A 25507-nucleotide genomic window follows, 5' to 3' on the forward strand; every position below is an offset into this window, starting at 1 on the left:
ATAGCTGGATGCTGAAGCTGGACTAATTCAGAGTGGAAATAGGGCACCAATTATTTTAATAGAGAAGGCAATTAACCATCGGAACAGCTTACATAGAGATGGGGTGGAGTTTCCATCACATTAAATCAAAATTGGAGGTCTTTATAAAGACATGTTCTGGCTCAAGCAGAATTTGTCAGCTAGATGCAGGAATCATTTGGTGAAATTCTGTGCTCTGTATTATGCAGAAGTTCAGACTAGATCATCATAATAGTCCCTTCTGGCCTTAAAATATCTGAATCTATTAATATAAATTGATGATGAGACATCCAAGAGAAGATGTCAAGGGGGTAATTAGCTGTGACTTGCTGTAGATTATCAAACCATTTACAATACCACATTTCATGTCACAAACGTTAGCAATATCTTGTAATTGCTAAAGACAGATTTTGTGGAACATCAACTTTTGAGAGAGCAACAGATTTGAGAGAGGGAAGAGTGAGAGATTAGAGAATGAGAAGATGGACATTGAAATGAAGGGCCTTGATGAAATCAGACAGCGAAATGAGGGCTGAGAACGAGAGAGAGAAGAACACAGAGAAACAGCATGAGGCAGCAGTGCCCTCCAGCAGCAGCTCCAGGAGAAAGCGATGTGCTCTCCCAACCGCTCCCTGCCAGGTTCAGCGTTCCTTTCTCCAGGTAGAGAAACTGCCATCTTCTTGCTTAAATGAGGTATTACTGGTGCAGTCATGCCAAACAACATGTATCTTTCCTCCGTAATATGAGGTCTCCGCATATGCAGTCAAAACTCATCAGATCTGTAACAGGGCCTCCTGGCTCCTGCCTCTGTCACGGTCTATAAACTACTGAGAGATCCTTGTACTGGTCCAACACCTCGTGCAATTTATTTACAAATGGATTCCCACCACCTTCATCATCTATACAGCTCCTATAACAAGCTGCCTGCTTTCCCCTTTCCACTTCCTTCCTGTGCCTATTTGTGGGCTCTGGCTAATGGCTTAATTAGCCTTTCTGCCCTTCCCTACCCACAAATTAGCTTCATTCTGCTTTGCTTGATTGGAGCTGCTGTGAATGGATTGCTGACTCCCTTTCTGGCCTAGCACTCTGTCACAAGGTTCTTATATTTGGTGCATAAACAAGTATTGTCCCTATGTTTTATTAGATCTAAGATACTAGTAACAGCAGCAAAAAGTAGCTGACTTATTTATATATTTTTGTACTTTATTAAACACGGTAAAAGGGGCATAATTATGAGTAGTGTGTCATAAGCAATACGGCAACACATTTTGAGAGAACTGGTCATCTGCTGAAGTGACCATGGCCTGAAAGCAAGATTTAAACAAAGAGAGGCTCAGTGGTTTAGGAGAGCTCCTATGTATTGTGCTGCACCAGTCAGAACATGATCCACAGCTGCAGAGAGTTACAGGAAGAAGGCAGAGAAGATTCAGACATCTGAGGAGCAGGGTGAATACATGAATAAAAAGTCTGAGGTTCAGTGGAGGAAGTCTGTGCATATATCTAGATATTTCTCCCTGAGCTAATATTGTTCAGATTTGTTCCTTGCTACTTTTTTGTTTAAATAAATGAATAAGACAGACATTCTCCAATCTTAGTTGATTTTGTTCTTTTGCATCACAATATAAGCTCTTCCCTTAAAAGGACCCATCTTGGGCCTCAAACACAAAGAGAAGGGAAACTGGCACAAGCAGACTTTCATTTTTTTATTTACTTCACTGATACCCTTCAGAAAAGCTGATTTGATTCCATTTTTATTGTGGTTTACAAACCAGGAAGAATAATTCTGGGGTTCCAGAATATAAATGTTGAGGATCCTATGGAAATCAGATTACTTTTAATCCAATATTACATACAACTGATCTCTACCTGCAGGAGCCCTCTATTGCAGCCACTCTTGCTGCTGTGCCACATGCCCCAAGGAACAAGAATCCCCACTTCATTTCTGAAACTGGTTCTTCCATAGGGCAATGTAATACACTGGAAGACTTTGTCTCATGCTCTTCTAAGAGTACAAGTCCTTACCTAGATTACCCTTGAAACACAAATCTCCAACAATATGATTTTTTCTTTGCTATCATAAGAACATAGAACCTAAGAACAGCCATAATGGGTCAGACCAAGGGTCCATCTAGCTCATCAAGTATCCTGTCTTCCGACAATTGCCAATGCCAGGTGCCCCAGAGGGAATGAACAGAACAGATCATCATCGAGTGATCCATCCCGCCGCCCATTCCCAGCTTCTGGCAAACAGAGGCTAGGGACACTTCAGAGCATGGTTTTGTCTCCCTGCCCATCTTGGCTAAAAGCTACTGATGGACCCATCCTCCATGAACTTATCTAGTTCTTTGTTGAACTACGTTATAGTCTTGGCCTTCACAACATCCTCTGGCAAAGAATTCCACAGATAGACAGTATCTTGTGTGAAGATATACTACCTTTTATTTTAAACCTGCTGCCTGTTAATTTCATTTGGTGACCACTAGTTCTTGTGTTATGAGAAGAAGTAAATAACACTTCCTTATTTACTTTCTCCATACCAGTCATGATTTTAGAGGTCTCTATCATATCCCCCCTTAGTCATCCTTTTTCCAAGCTGAAAAGTCCCAGTCTTATTCATCTCTCCTTATATGGAAGCTCTTCCATACCCCTAATCATTTTTGTTTCCCTTTTCTGTACCTTTCCAATTCCAATATATCTTTCTTTGAGATGGGATGAACAGATCTGCACGCAGTATTCAAGATGTGGGAGTACTATGGATTTATATAGAGGCAATATATTTTCTGTCTTATTATCTATTCCTTTCCCAATGATTACCAACATTCTGTTAAATTGTCTGCCGCTGCACATTGAGTGGATGTTTTCAAAGAACTATCCAAAAAGACTCCAAGATCTCTTTCTTGAGTGGTAACAGCTAATTTAGACCCATCATTTTTTATGTATATTTGGGATTATGTTTTCCAATGTGCATTACTTTGCATTTCTCAACACTGAATTTCATCTGCCATTTTGTTGCCCCATCACTCAGTTTTGTGAGACCCCTTGTAACTCTTTGCAATCTGCTTTGGACTTAACTATCTGGAGTAGTTTTGGATCATCTGCAAATTTGCCACCTCACTGTTTACCTTTTTTCAGATCATTTATGAATATGTTGAACAGTACTGGCCCCAGTATAGACTCTTGGGGGGGATACCACTATTTACCGCTCTCCATTCTGAAAACTGACCATTCCTACCCTTTGTTTCTTATATTTTAACCAGTTACTGATCCATGAGAGGACTTTCCCTCTTATGCCACAACAGCTTACTTTGTTTAAGAGCCTTGGTGATGGACCTCGTCAAAGACTTTCTGAAAATCTGAGTATACTGTATCCACTGGATTACCCTTGTCCACATGCTTGTTGGCTCTCTCAAAGAATTCTAGTAGATTAGTGAGGTATGATTTCCCTTTACAAAAACCACATTGACACTTCCCCAACAAATCGTGTCCATCTATGTGTCTGATAATTCTGGTCTTTACTATAGTTTCAACCAATTTGCCTGGTACTGAAGTCAGGTTTACTGGTCTGTAATTACTGGGATTGTCTCTGGATCCTTTTTTAAAAATTGGCGTCACTTTAGCTATCCTCCAGTCACCTGGTACAGAAGCTGATTTAAATGATAGCTTACATACCACAGTTAGTAGTTCTGCAATTTCACATTTGAGTTCCTTCAGAACTCTTGGCATCAGAACAGTGAGAAGTAATGAACAGATACTGTTAGTCACATGGTAAAGATACACTTATTTAGCCCTGATTATAATGATTAGTATTGTCAAAGCATTTTCCTAAAAGGAGAGAAGGTCAATATTAGAGGTCCCATATTAGAGATGGGGAAACCAAAAACTCGAAGTGACTAAGCAGCACAACCAGCAACAGAATCCCTGAGATGGTGCCTGTGGAAGAGAAACTGTAAAAGCAATAGCCTCTCCCCCAGCCATCCCTGCGCTGCTCCAGCCTTTCTCTCCATCTCCCACACAGAGGGGGCAGGGGATTAGGAGGTTACATGCAGTAGGGAGAGCAAGGGAGGTGGGCAGGGGAAGAGTATACCCTGAAATAATGCAAGTCTATGGGACTTATGTCCCTAAGTCTCTTTGGTGGTTCTGAACATTTTACCTAGGAACATATTGTTTGGCCAACTAAGGTGATCAGGTTTGACCACGGCATCCCATGTGAAGGTGTACCATCGATTTATATAATTGCATTTTTGGTATTCTTTTCTATCCCAACCTTTATACATCCTAACTTTTATAGTTTCTGTACACTGAAGAGAGGCTTTAATCAAGTTTTGCACATTGACAGCCAGATCGTCTCCCTTTAGTAATATAGTTGATGTACACCCAGCAAATTTTGCATAATTTACATTATTGTCCCCAGGTGCATTAATTACATTTTTAATATTGAATTTCATCTGCTACTATGCTGCCCATTCACTTAGCTTTATTAAATTTCTCTGTAATTCCCCAGTCTTCTAGAGTCTTGACTAGTCTAAAATGTTTTTGCATTGGATGTAAATTTTGTCATCTTGTTGTCTGCCTCACTTTCCAGATGATTAAAAAAGATTCCTGTATCGTTACTAGTATAGAACCTTGGGATGCTTTACTATTAATCTTTTGATATGCTGAAAATAGATCCTTTATTCCCATTTTCTGTCTTTTGGACAGTATCTGATCTACTTTACCTTTCACCCCGTAATTACTTATTTTCTTTGATTTCTTCTTCTCAGAGACTTTGTCAGAGGCTTTCTGAATATCCAGATAGATTAGCAGCTCACACTCCTTTATCTGCTCTTTTGCTGATGAACTCAAAGAATCCTAGTAGATGAAACATGTTATGTAGCCTATGTGAGGGGGACAACCCAGCACAAATTCATACAGATATTTTGTAATTCTATTCTTAAGTATAATTTTACCTGATGTGCCTGGCTCTGAAGTAAGGCTCACTGCTTTGTATGGCACCTTTTTAAAAATAAGTATCATTCACACTCATCTCTGGGCACTTCTGAAAGGCCCAAGGTGATGAGTGTGATATTTGACTGTCTCATTGTTTGGGTGGCCAGCTCTGACTTACCCTCTTTTCCAGTGCCCTTTGATGTTCAGAAGTACTACAACATGGGTACTCCAGTAACAGGTTATGAAGGAGACTGTCTAGCACCTGTTGATCGAAGATGCTGGTGGAGAATGTTGAGCAACTCAGCTCGAAGTCACATCAAATTAGTTCACCTTTAGAGCTGTATTCCTTCCAAAATGGCCACAGTACGGTATCCTCTCTTAGCCCCACCTCCCTCTGTCTGTTCTTACACAGGAAAGAGGCATTACCTATTCCCTTCAGCAGAAAGGCAGTCTCACCTAGAGTCAGGGAATATGAGCAGGAGCATCATGGCTTTGACATCTGGGATTCTCACACATTACTTATCTAGTGTACAATCTAACACTTCACTTCAATGACTACTCATGATAGTAAAAGTTAAGCACATGACTAAGTGTTTGCAGGACTTGTGCCTTATACTGAAAGTGCTAACTTAATATAAAGATGCCACGTGATAAGGAAAGCTACTATAATTTTAGCTGTAAAGTCTATGATTTTTTTATAAATGCCATACCACATAATTTCTTACAGTAAAAAGGCATTTATTATAACAGGTTTATAAATATTTGCATATATTATTATCAGACAATTAACCAAGTCCACTAGAACATCAACAATGCAATTAGTATAAAACAAATATTACAAAGCAATGTTTTAGGGCATGCATGGATTATAAAATAGTCCTGTTGGTGAAAATAATTTCATTATTTGTTCAGTTTTATCTTTCTGCAAATTCCAATGCATTAACATAAAAGTTTATTTTTAAGAACTTCTGTCTAGGTATTTGACAACCAAACCTCAATGAGCCTATTCCTCCACTCTCACCAAACAAAGTACTCAATGACTTCAAATGGGAGCTGGAAAGGAGTGGAGGACTGGGCTCAAGATAGACAATGAAGAGCATGCTTAATATTAAATACTGTAGTTACATGTTTCATGTGAATATCAATTATTTAGACTAAAATTTCATTTTTAGCACAAACATTGTACAAAATTAAAATTTAATGCTGACATAAGATACATTCTTTACTGTTCATATAATACTGAACAAACTGGCAAGAGCTAGCATACTTTTACAGTCTTAATCACGCAAAAAGGTTGAAGCTAACCAGACCTCAGAATGCACTAACCAGAAATACTGAGTACAACCAGACATTTGTCCTAATCTAAACAGAACTGATGATACTTAATATATGGGAACAAAAATTTCCATCTTTAGTCAAGGCTGGAAACATCTTTAGGGTGTAATCCTGGCCCTACTGAAATCAATATGTATTTTGCCCTTGATTTTCTTTCAGTAAACATGGTACTATTTTCAGATTTGAAAAAAATCAATGGTAGCTGTATTTTTTATTACTACTTTAACATCAGATGTGAAATCAGAAAAAAAGAAATCAATGCTGTATATAATACCACTCGCTCTAGTATTGCCAGGGTGTAGTCGTCCATACAGTTGCTTAAAGAAATTCATTGTTGATAATATAAAGGTTGATATTCCTAGATTTTAATGTGGCATCTACATTTCACCTCCAATTCTACTGATTTTATATACATCAATATTCTCTTATCCCCAAACTTCTTTTTTCCTTCACAGTGGAAAAAAAAAACCCTTGAAAATAAGATAAAAAGGGTTAAGGAATCTGTGCTGCAAAGTGGTTTGTTTTACTGTACTCTCCAGAGCATGCTCCCAATTACTTTTCATTCTAAAACCATCTTACTGGATTCTCTGATTTCTACAAAACCAAAAAGCCTAAAGCAAAATTACTTTACTTCAACATTAATTTTGACAGGGAAGTTGCTTTCATTTTTTATTTTTCTAACCTTTGTATAGAAGAGCATTACAATGAAAAGATGCAAGAATATTTGTATTCTTTTCCACAGAATCAAAGACTTCTTTATCTATTCATGTAATGTTTCCATTTTCAGAATCTGAAATACCTTGCATTATTGAACCTGAATGATCTAAAGCGTAAAGAGTCTATGAAACTGCCTTAGGATTCACCCCTACACACAGTGATTACTGTGCATAGTTTTTATCGTGAGTAGCCACGGAGGTCAAATGGGAGTTGCAGCTGCTCAGCACTTTAGAAAAATCTGACTAATTTAGGAGTGTAAATATGGATTTGGGGCAGTAACTTTAGATTTCAAGTTTAAAAAAATTGGCTAAAGTTAATAGCTAACTGCTGCTGTAGATCATTCTTAAAATATTCTCAACATCAGGTTAACAGATTTAGAATCCTAAAACCAAAGACCTGTCAGAAGTATCCACACAGAAGTTGGACATATTTTAATGGTGTATCAGATCCTAATGCAACTCTGATACAACACAGCAGAAATGCCACTAACACAATGAGATTAAATTAGGGTAAATCCATGATCTACAATGAAAGCCCTTGAGCAGATACAGAGCTGAGTTCCACCCTGATACTCAAGCATATAGAGCTGTGTTCCCTGTGAAATGACTAGTATGCTTCTCATGGCCAGTAGCTGATTTGTCAAGATCCTGTACCGGTGATGTGTTTCCATATTTCAAAGGGCAGATTCAAGCCTTTAGGGTCAAATTCTGAATTTATGTGAATATGTATTTTAGCGAAGAATGTGGTCTTTAGTCTGCATCAGCCTGGATAGAATCTACATAAAAGCTGAAATTTCTTTAGGGTCAGATTTTGCCTCTCTTATACATATTGAGTAGTTTAATTAACGTGAGTAAGGGTGACACAATCCAGTCTTAAGTAAACACCTCAAACACTTAAGAGAAAGCAGTAAGCATAAGAAATAATTAACCTCCTCCTTAGTGTTTAAACATTATCTAATGATTATACTAAATCAGGGGTTCTCAAACTGGGGGTTGTGACCCTTCAGGGGGTCGCGAGGTTATTTTGTGGGGGGTCGCTGTCAGCTTCCACCCCCAAATCATGCTTTGCCTCCAGTATTTATAATAGTGTTAAACATAAAAAAAGTGTTTTTAATTTATAAGGGGGGGGAGTCACACTCAGAGGTTTGCTGTGTGAAAGGGGGCACCAACGCAAAAGTTTGAGAACCACTGTACTAAATAAATCAGTTTACCCATTTTATTCTAAAAATACTTACTGATGCTTGCATTCCGCATTGTGTAGCATGTGAGTAGACTGCTTGTCTATACATTATAAGATTAGGGTGTAAATGGATGTTGTTGATTGTATCCCTGCAGAATGTATACGTTTATAATATTTAGGTTTTATTTAGTTAACTTTGTTTACTCCAGCTGATCCAGGTTCTAGACTGGGGTAGGCAACCTTTACATCTGCTATTGTGTGGCCAGGGAGGTTGAAGTGTTCTCCTACAGGTTTTTGTATATTGCCATTCCTGATATCTGACTTGTGTCCATTTATCCTCTTGCGTAGTGACTGTCCAGTTTGGCCAATGTACATAGCAGAGGGGCATTGCTGGCACATGATGGCATATATAACATTGGTGGACGTGCAGGTGAATGAGACAGTGATGTTGTAGTTACAAAACCTGTAGGAGAACACTTCAACCTCCCTGGCCACACAATAGCAGATGTAAAGGTAGCCATCTTACAGCAAAAAAACTTCAGGACCAGACTCCAAAGAGAAACTGCTGAGCTCCAGTTCATTTGCAAATTTGACACCATCAGATCAGGATTAAACAAAGACTGCGAATGGCTATCCAACTACAGAAGCAGTTTCTCCTCCCTTGGTGTTCACACCTCAACTGCTAGCAGAGCACCTCACCCTCCCTGATTGAACTAACCTCGTTATCTCCATACTGATTTATACCTGCCTCTGGAGATTTCCATTACTTGCATCTGAAGAAGTGAGGTTCTTACCCACGAAAGCTTATGCTCCCAGTACTTCTGTTAGTCTTAAAGGTGCCACAGGACCCTCTGTTGCTTTTTGCCTTAATGTACGGCATAGTCTCAGCCACCAGCCCTGAACGCTCTGTAATCTGAAATAGTGTATATTCTCCACTAGCATGACACAAAGGACTACAATAAGAGCTACGGTTTAGCCGCAGCTCTGAATCTGTTTACTTTTGTAAGGTTGATTAATCTCTCTTTGTACTTTAGTGTTATTTTTACTGTCTTTGTATATACTGACCTCAATTTTGAGGGCCAGCCAGGAGTCAAGAGGAGGCAGGAGAGCCAAAGGTAGGTTTGTGTTATGCTCCAGTAATCTATAGCTGCTGGAACAGCTCCTTGGGGGTTACTGCAAGTGCCTCTAAATTAGAGCAGGCCTGAGACTACTTTAACTTATGCTGGTAGTAAAACTGGCCCTGGGCTGGGAGCTGAACAGGCTCCTTGCTGTAATTTAAGCAGCACATGGGACACACAGCAAGCTTTGGCCACATTCTTCTCTCCGGTGTTAGAGACTATGGCATAGAGCCAGCTACCCAGCTCTATGCCATCATAGGATTCTGAGCTGCCTGCTTAGGACACATTAAGGCTATGATTTGCTCCCAGAGTTCCACAAAGCAGACCTTATCGGGGCAAGGATCTGACCCACTACAACTATACTTTATCACATATTTAATTAGTTGGTTAATCAGGTATAGAGGGATCACTTACTGAAATGCACTAAGATAAAGTCACTATTTATGAAGCACTTTACACTTTAAACTGCTTTTCTAATTAATACTCCTTTTTGAAGCAAATGTTGCAATTTTAAATATGGAAAAAAAGCTTGCCAGGGAGGCAAATAATCATTTAAACCAAACATTTACATACTTTAAGCACATGGTTTTGAGGAATGCAAAGCCTTAAAAAAAAAAATCAACCTTTAAATTTTACACTGAGTAATGATGCACAAATTACAAAACTCCAATTATTTTTTTTCTTATTGCCTCGCCATGCAGTAACTAAGATGGAAACATCATCTCTAAGACACTCCACAACAGTGGCTCTCAAACTTTTTTTTACTGGTGACCCCTTTCACATAGCAAACCTCTGAGTGCGACCCCCCCTTATAAATTAAAAACAGTTTTTATATATTTAACACCATCATAAATGCTGGAGGCAAAGCAGGGTTTGGAGTGGAGGTTGACAGTTCGCGACGCCCCATGTAATAACCTTGCGACCCCCAGTTTGAGAACCCCTGCTCTACAAGAACACAAAGCTAAAGAGTTCTCAAACATGCCAAGCCCTGTGTACTCTTGGTAAAACAGCCTAATACCATAGTATAAATTACGGACTGAACCTGCAACCCCTTAAGCATGCAGAACTCCCACTTGAGTGGATGGAAGATTTGTGCACGTGTTATCTGCATGATCAGGTATTTAAAGAGACAGCTGCTTCCCTTCCCTAATCTTAAATTCCCTATCATGTAGACAGTGAAAATGTACAGCAATAACCCAAAACATTTTAGAATAAGTTGTGATCTATTTATCATTTGATACATTTCTGCAACTCCCATTTCCAATAACACTTAACTATTTTCTTTCCATTTCTGTAATACTTCTTTTAAGGATAAAAAATTAAAATCTATTGTCATGCTTGAATTGTCTTTTCCTCAGTGGATAAATATGATTTTACCTATGGTTCTGATGGAATTGAAATTAAGGCTCTTTTTATTTATTCCCATATTAGTACCATAGATCATGTTTGCATTGCTCTGGGAACAATGAGCTGCTGCTCCTTCTCATCTTTAACATGAATGGGATTTAGGGCACATAGCAAGGTGAGAACAGACACCTTAGGGTTCCTGCAAAACAGCTGTTTAAAAGACATTTACATCTAAGTAACATTTTTTCATAAAAAACAAACATACTATGCCTATTGGAAGATGTTTTATGGCTTGCAGAGGCTTCTATATTCTATATATTTTTAGGAATTGTTCTGTATCATGAAGAATTTATACCAGCATTCTTTTTCTTTTTCCTTGTTTATATACCATCCTCTCTCATTAATAAAAAGCTTCTTAAGTATGGCTGTGTCTAAGAATTATTTTGATAGTACAGACAATTATTAGAATTCTGTAATGGGAAGTTTAATTTTGTTTGTACTGGGAATGTGAAGCATTTTCTGGTTTTGGAAAGCACCAGAACCATTTAGGCCTGTGAGTTGCTTTTGTCAAATTCAAAGTAGTTTGGGAGGTGAAAGCCCATTATCACAAGGCAGTCCTTATTAAACAGCAGTGCCGTGACATTACCCTGACTTTGAGTTCAGAAACAGGTGTGCTATCTGCACCACAAGTATTTAACAGACAATATTTCCCCAACTTTTATTTTTTGAATTGAAGGAAACTGTGTATTAAATAATTTAATTCTAGATGTCCATTACTAAATTCCCCCCAACATACACACACACATTTTACAAAAGTATTTTTCATTAAACAACAACTAGTAGTTACACTGGAAATGGTTTGTTACTTGCTCCTTGATTATTCTTAATTATTTGGCACACCTTTACTGCTCAAAGGATAGGTTATTTCCTTGCTGAGAAGATGAAATTGTCAATAAAACAGCTAGACGATGTGATATGAATTCCAACAGAAAACGCATCCATCCTGAGGAACTCTCACTAACAAATTCTCACAATCTTCCATACATATCCAGCTGTGATCATGGGGTTCCCATCAATAAATAAAAGGTCAGTGCAACAATAAGAAGCAAACAGAATGGAGAAGAAAAGGTTTGATAGGCAGCTGATGGCATAAAAATGTCTTCATACTTGTAAATACTGACAACACGCTCTGATACAGGCGGTGAGTCTATATCATGCCGAGTTATAGAACCTTTAATAGACAAAGGATAGAAAAAGAGATGAGCATAGCATGTGAATTAAACCACTTCTGATTCTCTTTCTTTTCCGCTAGATAACCTCACCTCCTCTTATTGCTAGTTACTATACCAAAAGAAGGATTTTCTTAAGTTTAAAATGGTGTTTCTAGCCAAATAGGAAATCTTCACAAAAACACATTACATCAACAGTTAACATAGTGCCAGAAGGTAAAACTCTGAATAAATCATACAAAACCTGAACAACAAACTATGAACAATATCCTTCAGAAGAATCACGAACTGGTCTTTTTGAAGCATCTACAATCAATTTTAGCTTTTGGGAGTAGAGATAATAAAAAAAAGTAGGTAAGGAATTTTTATATGACTTAACTTGACACTGCCCCCTTAATTTACATATATACACACACTGCTATTGTAAACAGAAATCTGAACATCTTTTGCAAACTATTTTAATTCCTTTTACAATGATGGAATAGATTGAAGAACGCAGTTGTGGCCACATACCATCAACTTACCCTGAATTGCTGGACCCCAAGCAAACAAATAGTACCAGCTCAAGTGAAGATCTACAATAGTTTCATCTCTGGGAACATACACAGGACGTTTAAATCGACAAGTCACACGGTTGTTTTCAAAAATCCCTTCTTCATCTCTAGCTGGATTTCGCTGGATCTCTTTAGCCCACTGACCAACATTATAAAAGTGCTGTATTCGGACCCTTCCATTATCATCATGAACACAAGCCATGACATCATCTCCGCCCTAAACAGTAAGAAAGAAACGAGTCAGAGTTCTTTTACTTTTAGAAAGAAAACCAACAACATGCAATAATTTTTTTCATATCCATAAAAGTATTCGCATTACTTAATTTTCACTATGAAAGCTGACCATAATAAAGGCTCTAGTTCCCTCTTTCATTGTACAAATCCCTGGATATTTTCTCCTGCAGCTTGTGCAGCAAAAAGTCAATGGTAATATTTACTTTTTCTATCTGTTTATGGGTATGCAAGCCACTTTTTGATTTTCCCTGTGGAAGCAGAGAAAGAACTGTCATGCATTGCATCCCCTTCCTGTCAGGTCTTTCTCTGCTTCCACATCCCCAAGACGTATACTAAATCCTAGTAGGATGGCAACTCCCTGACATAATTTAAGTAACAAGAAAGAAAAAGTAACATTTTTTTATTGTTCATAATAGCAAACTTCCCAGATATTGTACCACAACAAAAACAGAGGAAGAACAGAACTTTTGGGGTGTAAAGTTCATTACATTAAATGTTATATAATCTAATCAACAGCAGGAAACAAATCTAAAATATTTGAAGGGATAATTGCATAACTGCAAAGAATCCACTTTAATTCAATAGTGTTTTTTGTAATTCCTTCCCTTATTATGTATCACCTAAGTGCAAAGTAGGAATTAAGTTAAATGGCAAATTTGCTTCTGCACATATTGTAGGCAGTGACAAAGAAACACAATCTAAGAAACAAACAAGTGGATGAAAAAAAAAGTGTTATGACAATTACCTGTGCAGGCTATTCACAGAAGGACTGTAATCCTAAAACAATTATACAAAAACACCGTTGACGCAGAAAAGACACTTAACCTTTCAGGGCACAATATTACTTCCAAAAGGATAGCCCTCCCAGAAGCATTAGTATCAGGAATAAATCTTAAAGTTTTGTAGGTTGTTGGCAAGTAAAGATTGGGTTACTGCCAGTGTTGTAGATGTTAGTACTGGCTAACAATATACCCCACAGCCATAGTACTGTCATCAATGTGTCACAATGAAGGAGGCAATAATGTCTGCTGACTTTATCCTTAAGTAAGTCTGTTCTTTTATGCATGTTGCAAAAGATTCATAACTGTCTTTGCTCACCTAATCCTGGTAGCACAAACTGCTTTTGGGGAACAAAATGGATATGGACAAAGTAAGGGGTGGCACATTAATTTAGCTGCCATTGCTGTGTAGATTCTTATACAACTGCTGAAAAATGGAAGAACTAGGTAAGACATGAACTTGAAAAGTTCCAGGTGCTCAGTATTATTGTGGGAGAGGTGGTGACTGCTACAGGTGAGGTTATATAAGTGCTTCCATTCTACCCTCCTGTTTTCTGTCACAGTTTTCAAAAACTTTTTTTATAAGTTTGAGCAAAAATTCTTCACCTCTAAGGACGAGGTTTTTTTTTTCAAAAAATAGCACCTTCCACATTAAAAAACCAAACACAAAACCAAGTTAAAATGTTGTTTTGAACTATTCTGTAGTCAAAATTGCAGTGTAGCTCCCTAACACATCAACTCAATCAATTTAAAAAAAAACATGGATTTTTAATTATTTTCCTTGCCTAGTTGTTCTTGCCATATCATCCTCATCTGGAATCTTTCTACTGGTTCTCCTTTACATGCCACACTGAATTTAAACTTCCTAGATCTTTTTTGGTAAGGTTCTGCAGAACTCCACCCTGCCCCACATCTTGGGTTTTTTTTCCTATCAGGTTCCCCCACCCCATAACTCCGCCAGTGATGCCAAACATGATGCCCTATTCAGTTCCTTCTTCTCCACCCATCTCTGTGCATTTTTTCTACAGTGCCCCCTTTGTATGGAATGACCTCTCAACCTCGGTTCACCATGAACAACCACTTTCTCCTCATTGAAATCTGTCCTAAATACTGACTTCTTGCATTATGCCCACAAAAAGTTAATTCATAATAGTTATAGGTGAAACAAACAAACAAAGCCCTACTAATTACCCCTACCTCTGGAGTTCTCGGTGGGTCCAACTTCTATGTCTTTTAGACTGTAAATGCTTCAAGACATGGATTGTCCTTATTTCTGAGCATACTACAGCGACAAGCACATTGTTGGCACTGAATAAATAAGGGCCAGACTCTGACACCTTTGCTCACAAAGGGTGGCAACACATTCCACAAGTGGTCCCATCCACTTCAACTGGACAAATAGTGGAGTAATGTACTATTCAGCATGAGCAAGTGTATCAGAATATGGTTCTGAGTCAACAAATAAAAATAATAAAATCTGAACCTAAGTTAATAGAAAAGGAGTACAAAATCTTAACAAGAGAGAGCACAAAAATGGAATGAGCATTATGCTATTCAAGACAAAGAAAGAATACTAAAAGCTGCACAGGGCAATGAAGAAATAATCCATCAAAGAATCAAGATTATTTTCTTCCCTGAACTGTGTCTGGCTGCTCAGGCCAGAAACCGGGACTTGATTCCACTAAGGCAGAATTTTGTTGATGAGGAATGAGTGCTGCAGCCCTGTTGCCACAAAGCCATAAATTATTTATTTATTTATTTATATTTTATTTATTTAAATTTAAAGCTCAAAGTCATTTACAACAAACCCTACATATTCTAGGACACTCGTTTGGCCAGGAAATTACTGGGAAAAATAGATGAAATTAACAGATACAATAAGCAATAAAGACTGAAATGACAAATGGCATTGTAGCCTGATTAAGTGATGTACAGCATCTCATACATAGCAGGTTTGAAAACCAAAGCATTCACTTTAAAATTACAATTGTGCGGGGGTGCCATCTACTGGATATATGATAAGGCTGCATGTTACCACTGTTAACCTGATATAGACATGGGGCAGATTTTTAAAGGTGCAGACAGGTGCCTGGGAGTGCCTATGTACTTTTGAAAATCTCACTAAGTGCCTATCTGGATCTTGAGGCTCTTAAATACCTTTAAAAATGTGCCCCTACAACTATTTCTTAAGACTCCATGATGCATACTGGAGGCAGACTGATTAGTATCTTTTATTTCCAACATAATACCATATACATGGGTAGGATGGTAATGCATCTCCCCTCACATTTTCTTTGTGCTCCTCATTTTGGGCCTGATCCAAAGTCAGTGGCTGATATCAGTGGGAGTCTTTCTATTGCTTCAGTGGACTCTGATTAAGGACCATTAAACACTCTCTCATTTTCCATTGTATAGAGTCCACATGCAACTTAATAATTACACTTGCCCTCTGACTTGGGATGTATTACATAAATACTATTTTCAGTTGCAGATGGGGGGTATGTTTCAATATGCAATCAATTATAGATAGCATTATAAACTGTGTTCTAAGCTTAAATATGTTAATGAGAATTGCTATTTGTATAACAGAATTATATTCCTCAATTCTTGCTTTCCTCATAAAATCCCAATAAAAACAATGCTCTGAAATATAAAAATCACAGGAACAAGTATAAATATGAGGCAACCCTGTTTAAAAACTTTTTTAAAAAGCAAAAGAACAAATTGAAATAGGCTTGCTTTATATAGCATTATATATTTATATTAGCAATAATAATTTTCTCTCTAAATTCACCTGGCTTTTCTGAAAATGTGGGGTGTTGGTGGAGGAAAGAGGCAGTGGGCATCCCCTTGAGAGTTTAATGGTTAAGTCCAGATTTATACAGTGGGAAAATAATTGACTTATTCAAGAAAACGTTACCCTTCGCTAATTTCTGATGTATACTTTGTTCCATTAAACACTGATACAGAACACTTAGAAGACAAACTTGTTAGTCTTGAATGGTTTTTTAGAATTAAATGGTGCAAAGTCATTAACAGTCTTGCATTCAACAGCAAAAGCCAAAGATCACTGTAGTCTTTCATTCTGAAGGGAGGTGGGACAGTCCAGTGGCTAGGGAACTTGACCAGGCATCAGCAGGCCTGATCTGCTGGCCTGATTTGCTGTCTGGTTTTCATTTCATCTCTTTACAGCTCTGCTTCCCAATCTGTAAAACTGGGGTAAATAATACTCACCTCTCCTTTGTAAAGTGCCTTGCGAACTAGAGATGAAAAGCACTATGCAAGCATTAAATATTATTTCTCATTAAAAAGTGTATCTTTCTTTATATCTGCCACATATTTTTCAAATCCAATATAAACTGTGCCTATTCTAATACATAAAAGCTTGTATACTTGTTAACATGAAACATTAAATGTTGTTGGCCTTACCATTTTCTTGTCTGAAGAAAATCCTACTGCCACCCAGCCATCAGTGTCAGCACTCAACTCGAACTCTACATCAGCTCCTATTCTACGATAACTGAGAAAATAGTCACAAGTCTCGGCATTACATCCAGGTTTACCATACCTGAATGAAACAGGAAAACAGAACATGTACCTTTTTCAGACTATGAACAGCTTTTTTTGTTATAGCTTACCTGTGTTTCTACATCAAAAACTTAAAGACAGCATGATTTGTTGTTAATAGTGGTGGTCACATAAATAAAATTTTCAGATATTGGTAGAACATATCATTTCTATACTATATTGTATTTTATATATAATACTATAAATTACAGTGTTAACGATAATTATCCCTTTATGGTAAGACAAGGTAATGATAGCTCATTACGGTGAGCACTTATTCAGAGATGCGATCCATTGATCTCTTTGGGACTATTTACGTAAGTGCTCATCAAGTTTTGAACAACATAATCCCTGATCCTGGTGAATAGCTGCAGACAACAAACATTTAGTAAAATGAATGTGGGACATTTACTAGTGCCCCTAGTGAAGTCAGGTAATGTTTATAAACTGAAAGATGTCTACGTTTTTATTCTACACCAACCTAAAGCATCCCTTGGTTTTTCCACAATCATCCACTCTAATTTTTGCAAATGGATCCACAGGAGGAGCAGTAGGGAAAGGGTAACCTGTATAATCAGAATAAACCACCATTAAATAATGAATGCGGAGAAATACATCCAAATATTGCCATTGTTATTATTTATCTATATTAGAATAGTATCTAAGAGGCCCCAACCAAGATTAGGCCTTCATTGTGCTAGGCACTGTACATAAACTTAGTAAGAGAGAGAGAGAGAGAGAGAGAGTCCCCGCCCTGAAGAGCTCACAATCTAACTAGACAAAACATGCAAAGAGTAGATAAGAGGAAGTATTATTGGGCTGGATTATCTTGTTTGCTAAATGCATTTTGAGGGATGGGGGTGTAGTGGAGCCAGAGGCCACTACACTTTATTCTCTGCTGGCAGAAGATCTGTCCACAAGTCAGTTAGGAATCAGGGATCTGCAATCTGCTCCTTCCTAGTCCCTCCTCCACTGCACTTGAGCTTTGTATCCAGCGGAGAACTGAGTCCATTACTTCCATTTTAAAGATGGGGCACTGAGGCTGTGACACATGGCCAGAAAGGGTAAGCAGTTCGCAGGCTAAATGACCCAGATTCAACCTTTAGAGCAGGGGTGGCCAACCTGTGGCTCCGGAGCCAGATGCGGCTCTTCAGAAGTTAATATGCAGCTCCTTGTATAGGCACCAACTCCTGGGCTGGAGTTACAGGCGCCAACTTTCCAATGTGCCGGCGGGTGCTCACTGCTCAACCCCTCACTCTGCCACAGGCCCTGCCCCCACTCCACCCTTTCCCACCCCCTCCCCTGAGCCTGCCATACTCTCCTCCTCCCCCTCCCCCCTGGAGCCTCCTGCACACCATGAAACAGCTGATCCGGAGGTGCAGGGAGGGACGGGGAGGCTCTGATTGGTGGGGCTGCCGGTGGGTGGGAGGCGCTGGGAGCAGGGTGGGGAAGCTGATGGGGGCCTGCTGACTGTGGTTCTCTGGCAATATACATTGGTAAATTCTGGCTCCTTTTCAGGCTCAGGTTGGCCACCACGCTTTAGAGACATGTTAGAAAAATACGTAAATGGTCATTCGGGCCATTCCACGTTAGATAGGCAAGAACTTTGAAATGTAAACCAGTATTGTTAGAGAATTAGAAGTATTAATAATTGTATGTGTTTACTTATATCTTGTTAGATGTTAACCATGTAAACAGACAGTTCCTATTACTATAGCTACTGATTCAGAGATCAAAAGGGACTATTAACATTTAGATCAGGGGTCTCAAACTCAATTTATCTTAGGGCCAGTGCCAGTCCTCAAATCCTCCAAGCAGGCCCCCGCAAACTCCGCCCCCCAAACTCTGCCCCACACCTGCCTAAGACTCTGGGAAGGAGTCTGGATGGGGGAGGAGGTTTGGGGTAGAGGACTGGGGTGCAGGCTTTAAGAGGGAGTTTGAGTGCAGAAGGGGTGAGAGGTTGGGCTCTGGAGTGCAGGCTCTGGGAGGGAGTTTGGGAGCTCGGGGTGTGTGGGGACGGGGCACAGGCTTTGGGAGGGAGTATGAGGGTTTGAGGGGGGTGTAAGGGAAGGGGGTGCAGGCTCTGGGAGGGAGTTTGGAGGCTGGGAGTTGGGAGTGGAGGGGGTGCAAGCTCTGTGAGAGGGTCGGGGGGGTGCGGTGCTTACCTGGGGCTCCAAGGCGGGGCGGGCTGGGGGTCCTCTGCGTGCTGCTGCCCCCAGGCACCACCCCCGCAGCTTCCCATTGGCCACAGGGGGCAGCACACAGAGGCCCCGCCCCGCCACGGGGCTGTAGGGAAGAGCCGGCAGACACATGGAGCAAGCAGGCAGAAGCCGCTCAGCTCCGCTGCGCTGCCGGTGATGGCCCTGGGCCACTGTAAATAGCCCAGGAGACACGTGGGGGCAAGCACCTGGGGGCGGCAGGTGGGGCCAAGAGAGAGACCCGGCCCCAAAATTGCTGGAGCCCCATGGGCCACATTGGAGAAGTTCTCGGGCTGCAGATGGCCCACGGGCCGGAAGTTTGAGACCCCTGATTTAGATGAAATGTGAGTGTGATCATGTCATTGTCTATGTGTCTCTTTAAAGTCTGTGATGAACTGCTTAATGGATAAATTACCTTATGTTAATCCATGTAGTTAGTCACCAGTAATGTTTGGGAAACAGAAGGTTACATCAAAAGCCTATTGTTCATCCAAGAACTCTGTGTTACCCAGGAACTGTATAAAGTATTCTTGGGATCTGATCCTTTCATCTCAGATCTGCTTGAGCTTTATTTTGGGGGAAGTTTGAGTCATAAGACTGAGATTTCCAGTCACATCTAAATCACCTGGGGTATGAAACACTGGACTGAAATTATGGACTAATTCTAAGAACTCTTTGCAACTAGAAAGCTCACCATCTCTACTATGAAACTGATCTCAGAACTGTACTCATAAGAACTGGCTGTAAGCGTATATTTGGATAAGATCTGGAATATTCATTAATTTAGGAGGTAATGTGTCCAATCCTTCGGGATTGGTAGAACTTTCATATTTGACTTGGCTGTCTGGGGGGGAACCCAAAGGCTGGGTTGCTATGTTTTGGCTTCCGTGTAACCAGTAAGGTTATTCTAGAAGCTGAAGAATCTAAATATTGGAATATCCACCAGCTTTGGGGATTGTCTGCCCCATTCTTTGCAGTCTGCCCTGATTTAAGCAATCTCAGTGTGCCCCCCGCCACAGGGACCCTAGTCACAGAGGACCGGATTTTCAAAAGACACCTAACTCCTATGAGCTTTCAATGGGCATTAATCACCTAACTCTCTTAGGCACTTTTAAAAATCCCACTAAGATAGAATAAGTGATTTCCTGTGTGACCTTAGGCAGTCTGTGGCAGAACAACGCAGTGAGCCCAGGTTTCCTAAGTCTCTGTCCATATATGAATGTTAAAAGTATACCGCTGTTAAACCAATATAGTTTCAGTTCACCAACTCAGATATGTACAGGGCCTTTTTGATTAATTCTGCATTAAGAATTAAAATGAATTTTATATTAAAAGGTAAAAGACAGGTTAAAGATAAAATACACCACATAAATCTGAACACAAAACAACCAGATAATGAAAAAGTCAGGGCTCCAAAACCAATGTTCACTTGTCCACTTGGCACCAGTACACTTTGTGGAATGAGGCTGAGTGAACATTGTTTTTGAAACCTTACATTTTGAATTTCCTGATCTCTCTGGGTTCAGGTTTTCAACCTTTATGTTGTTATTTGAATTTGATATTCTTTTCTTCAACTGACCGAAAAAGAAAGAACTAGCTGTGGCACTAAGAAGTTTTGCAGCTGCGTTTTCACTTCCTCAGGAGTTTTAAGCTGCACCACTCAACAGAAACACAACTATCACTATAATACTATTGGAGCTGTGCACTACTGCACCACTCGATAGTGCTGCAGGCAGCAATGTAACTGAAAGCTTTTACTGCACGCAAGCAAAGGAAAGTTTTCACTGCCTAAAACCTAGTTATTTAACCCCTTCCCTTCCTCTACGTTTCCAAGCAGCTATACGACGTACAGCCACATATTAAGTTTGAAGCTTTAAAGTTCAGCCCCATTTATTTTAAAATTTATAAAATATGCTCAGTACATATCTAGGCACATATATATTTGACATAACACATGGCTTTTTAAAAGTTAAAAAATAATCAGAGACTTCTTCACGCCTTATGAAATTATACACCAGCACAGTCACTCCCCTCCCTGCTCAGGCAAAAGCCTGAGAAAACAAGATGGGCCTTGCACTGTGGCCCAAAGATCAGCTAATCATATTCTACCCAACCAGCAAGGGAAGTGAATTCCTAAACTGATGAATGTCCCTCCCCAACCTCCATGGGTTTAAATCTTAGGGATTGTTAATAGCTCCACCTCATTGGCTGATCTCAACTATTATATGGAACCTGTGGAATCCTGGAAGAGGAAGCCCTCCGGGCAAACCAGGCAATTGCCCCAAATCACCTATTGGGATTTCTCAGAGAGGAAAGAAAGAACTACTCAAGTGCAACACTGTCTAAGCTAGCTATGGTCTGCAAACAGGTCAGCGAAAATCTTGTCACAAATGAATGGAGGGCTTCTGACTGATCTAATAATCAGTGAGAATACTTTCCATTGCTAAGAGATCAGTGTGACTAGTGCAGCTTTCATACCAAATCCAGGCCTAATGCCAGACTGAAAGAATGGGATGAGAGAAATGAGAAGTGTCTACGGTTCCAAATTGTCTTGCCACAATTTCTAACAATAATCTTTCCCCCAAAGGTAAAAGATTAGGAACAGGGCAATTACTGGTAAGACTGCTATGGTAAGATGATGGCTTCTTAAATAAAACCCTAACTGTTGATGTGAGGGATGCTGGCAATCAGCCCTCCTTCAAGGAGTCACTAGTCGAATCAACGGATAATGGATGTAATACCTCCCTATTTAATTTTACTAACCAAGAAAGTAAAGGCTCCAACTCGCAGGCTGTAGCTAGAAACTCTGTGACTGAAACTGTCCAGAACTTTGCCAGAGAAGATGATATATTTATCCCCTCCAGAAATGGTTTTGCAACCACAAAAGCAGCCAATTTTTTTTATCTAAATCATATCAATCTTGTCAGCACAGCAACTAGAAAACTTCTCATGGTGAGAAAGAACTGACTCTTGTATCAGAGTGGAGGCAACCAGGCATGATCAACCCATCAAACACCCGGAAAACCTGTCAAATGGATTTCACAGATGAAGAAAGATTCACCATCATCATTAAAAACAATATTGCAATCAATGTGACTGCATGATTTCTGTCAAGAACATTAGTCTCTATCCTATATGCTTCATCTATCACAGGTCATCTTTATACTAAGGTAACCTGTGAAAAGAGAATGCTTGGCTGCCATAGCATAGATGGTTGAGGACAGAAGATAGACTGCACCTCAGAACCATCAATAAAATGGGCTACAGACAGCAGATATTCTGCTAAGAGAAATGTGAAACCTAACTGGGTCTTCCAATCGCTCCATGAGATCCAGTGCAACAGGTCTCCTGCCCACGGGGAGTACATGTGAGCCCTGATTTCAAACTGCAAGTGGTGGTAATAGAGACTTGGCACATTTAGCCTGAAAGGCTGTATATCCAAGAGGATAACACTTGAGCGTGCTCTAGTAGAGACAAGGTTGTATTCCTTGCAAAAGAGCAGAGCACAGCATTAGGTGTCCCTTGACCCCAGCACTGTCGCAGTGCCTGATTCCAAGTTCTTGCTCCAAAGCCTGGAGACTCCAATAGTGGTTATTGTAAACTGAGACAGGAGGCAGAGCTCTCAGCACCCCAGCCAAAAGGAAGGGCAGCTGGAGGGATGCCCAAGCCAGAGAGATGAGGGAGAGCTATGCTCATTTTGCCCGTCCTCTTTCCCATGATGAAGAACATTTGATTGTCAATAGAAAATATGTGTGACACCCAAAACACAGCTTCGACCCACAGAAGGGCAGATTTATCTCTCCCTCTCTTCCTTACCGAGAGCCTCAATCTACTGCGACCCTTGCACCTGGCCTTGCCGCCGACACTCCCCCTTCGGCACCCCCCCCCCCCGACTGAGCCTGCAGTCGGAGCCACGGGCCCTGCAGAACTGGAGCCGCCGGGCGTGGAGCTGGCTCCAAACGTGCCCCAGAAAGTGCCACCCCACAGCCGCAGCTCGGCTGCCCCCGCCCGGCCACAGCAGGGAACCAAAGCCGCCGAGTTACTAGCCAACGTGCTGAAACGACGCGGCGACACGGGGCCAGGCGGCTCCACCGCACAGACCGCCTCGCAGAGACAGCGGGGCGACGGGGGCGGAGACCCGGCCAGGAGCGGGGCCGAGAAGGGAGCAGCCCATCCCCCCCACCATGAATCCTCCACCGGCCTTGGTGCAGCTCCCACTCCCGATGCATCCAGCTCCCTCCATTCTCCCCCCAGTGTCCTAATGCATCTCCTCCCCCGCGCATCCAGAGCCATTCTCCCGGTCCCGTCGGTGCGTGCTCCTTTCTCCCCCCCCCCCCCCGTGTCCCAATGCATCCAGCTCCAGTCTCCCCCTCATTCCTATGCACGCTTCATCTTCCCCCGTGCAGCCAGCTCCTTCTCTCCCTCCCCCGGATGCATGCTCTGCATATCCCCCCGCAGACTAGTGCATTTAGCTCCATTATTCCCCTCACTCCTGTATATGCTTCACCCTCCCCCGTACATCCAGCTCCATTCTCCCGCTCCCCTTGGTGCATGTTCCCCCCTCCCAGTGTCTCATGGCATCCAGCTCCATTCTCCCTCCCCACCCCCGTGCATTTCAGCTCCACTCTCCCACCTCACTCCTGCATGTTTCATCCACCCCCGTGCACCCAGCTCCTTCTCTCCCTCCCCTCGGGTGCATGCTCCATCCCCACGCCCGTGTCCCAGTGCATTTAGCTCCATTATTCGCCCCCACCCCCGTGCATCCAGCTCCATTCTCCCGCTCCCCTTGGTGCATGCTTCCCCCCCGCCCCCGCCTAGTGCATTTCAGCTCCACTCTCCCCTTCATTCCTGCATATTTCACACACACACCAGTTCATCGAGCTCCTCTCCTGCATGCTTCATCCCCCAGCTCACTATCCCCCTGGGCCTCGGAGCATCTCACCGGGCCGGGGGTTGCAGCTTCCTCCTCCTGCCCCAACAGGAGGATACCCACCCCGCGCCCCCCCATCCCCGCCTCCTCACCCTCCTCGGAGAGGTAGCGCAGGTCGTAGAACTCGCTGGCGAAGGTGCCGTACGAGGAGTCGTGGTGCTGCCGCTGCGGCTCGTCCCGGGCCCCGCGTTCCCCGTCCCCTCGGCCCCCTCCCCGCGCCCCGCCGCTCTCGTCTGCCGGGCTGGCGGTGGAGGCTGCGGGGCCGGCGAGCAGCAGCAGCCAAGCGCCCCAGCGCAGCGGAGACATGGCGGCCCCGCAGCCTGGAGAGGCGCAGAGCGAGGCGTGCAGCAGCGCCCTCCTCCGCCTCCTGCTGCGCGCGGCGTCCTGCGAGGGGAGGGGCAGCGGGCTCCTGGGGGCTGGACGCCCCCCAGCGGGAATAGGGGGCTCCCAGGCCTCCCTCCCCCATTGACCCGTGCATAGAGCCCCCATGGCAGCGAGTGGTTGATGAGAAGGGAGGGGCCTAAAATCAAGCCCCAATGTAGGGGCCAATCCGGAAATCTGAGACGAGGGGAACAACCCCACCGGCTTGGGGCAGATGGGCTCTGCGTTCACACGTGAGAATGTAGACCGGAGGGAGGGCAAACGCGCTCTACTCCGAAGTAATGAAAGGTTTGGAGTGAAGGGAACTGTTTAGGAATGAGACATTTCCCTCTAATCCGCTTCCCACTCCCAAATAAATCACTGCAGTTACTCAGTGGTGCAGCACTGAAATGGGGGAAAGTGAGCTCCACGGAAAATGCTGAGGACCTTATGGCTTGGCTTGGCCACAGATGTCATCAGTTTGCCCTGGTGTGAGAGAGAATGGGGCAGAAATAATTTCCCAAGGCAAATAAACTGAAACAAGCGGATTCTTACTGAGGGAAAAACCCAGTAAACGAATCAGCAGAGGGTGCTGGTGTAAATGAACCCACTTTTGTAAGCTCCCCCCACATTAATAAATAACGCATCACAGACGTTCTAATGACTTCGCGCCCATGCTACAAAAGTGTTGGGTATACTTCCAGGCAATGGTATAGCCCTTTGGTGGTATTCACCAACTGATCCACTGTGGGACTTAAGTACCTTCTTAAAGTTAAGCGTGTGGTTTAGAGCTTCCTGAATTGTGATACACTAATGTTAATGGCAGGGCATGTGCCGTTTGCCTCCTTTATATGCTTTTCTAGGGTCTTCATTAAATTTTAAAATTTTAATATTGACATGCTTATTTACATTATTTGATGCTAAAAACAGTTTAAAAAGAAACTATTTAAGTAAACCAGGCCCTAGATACTATAGAGGCACATATCAGTACACAGACTGATTTAAAAGTAAAAACC

The 25507-nt window shown here is 41.6% G+C and overlaps 1 protein-coding gene across 1 annotated transcript; it reads right to left on the reverse strand.

Annotated features, from left to right (window-relative positions):
- Positions 1-10958: 10958 nt before the first annotated feature.
- On the reverse strand, positions 10959-24638 carry FRRS1L (ferric chelate reductase 1 like). Its single transcript, XM_005296487.5, has 5 exons — positions 24224-24638; positions 17485-17569; positions 16866-17004; positions 12394-12640; positions 10959-11871 (listed from the first exon to the last, which is right to left on the reverse strand). The coding sequence occupies exons 1-5, from the start codon at positions 24618-24620 to the stop codon at positions 11699-11701; spliced, it is 1041 nt and encodes a 346-aa protein (XP_005296544.2). The 5' UTR covers positions 24621-24638; the 3' UTR covers positions 10959-11698.
- Between the last annotated feature and the right edge of the window lie 869 nt (positions 24639-25507).

The sequence above is a fragment of the Chrysemys picta genome, chromosome 2 (assembly GCF_011386835.1).
Source record: "Chrysemys picta bellii isolate R12L10 chromosome 2, ASM1138683v2, whole genome shotgun sequence".
Lineage (NCBI taxonomy): Eukaryota > Metazoa > Chordata > Testudines > Emydidae > Chrysemys > Chrysemys picta.

What these genes read in the sequence shown, in the direction of transcription:
- FRRS1L (XM_005296487.5), bottom strand. Translation starts at nt 24,620, where the DNA reads ATGGGGGCTCTATGCACGGGTCAATGGGGGAGGGAGGCCTGGGAGCCC. An exon ending in AAAACCAAGGGATGCTTTAG is followed by an intron (nt 17,005 to 17,484) that starts GTTGGTGTAGAA and finishes TGTTTCATTCAG; the next exon opens with GTATGGTAAACCTGGATGTA. An exon ending in TTTCTTCAGACAAGAAAATG is followed by an intron (nt 12,641 to 16,865) that starts GTAAGGCCAACA and finishes CTTACTGTTTAG; the next exon opens with GGCGGAGATGATGTCATGGC.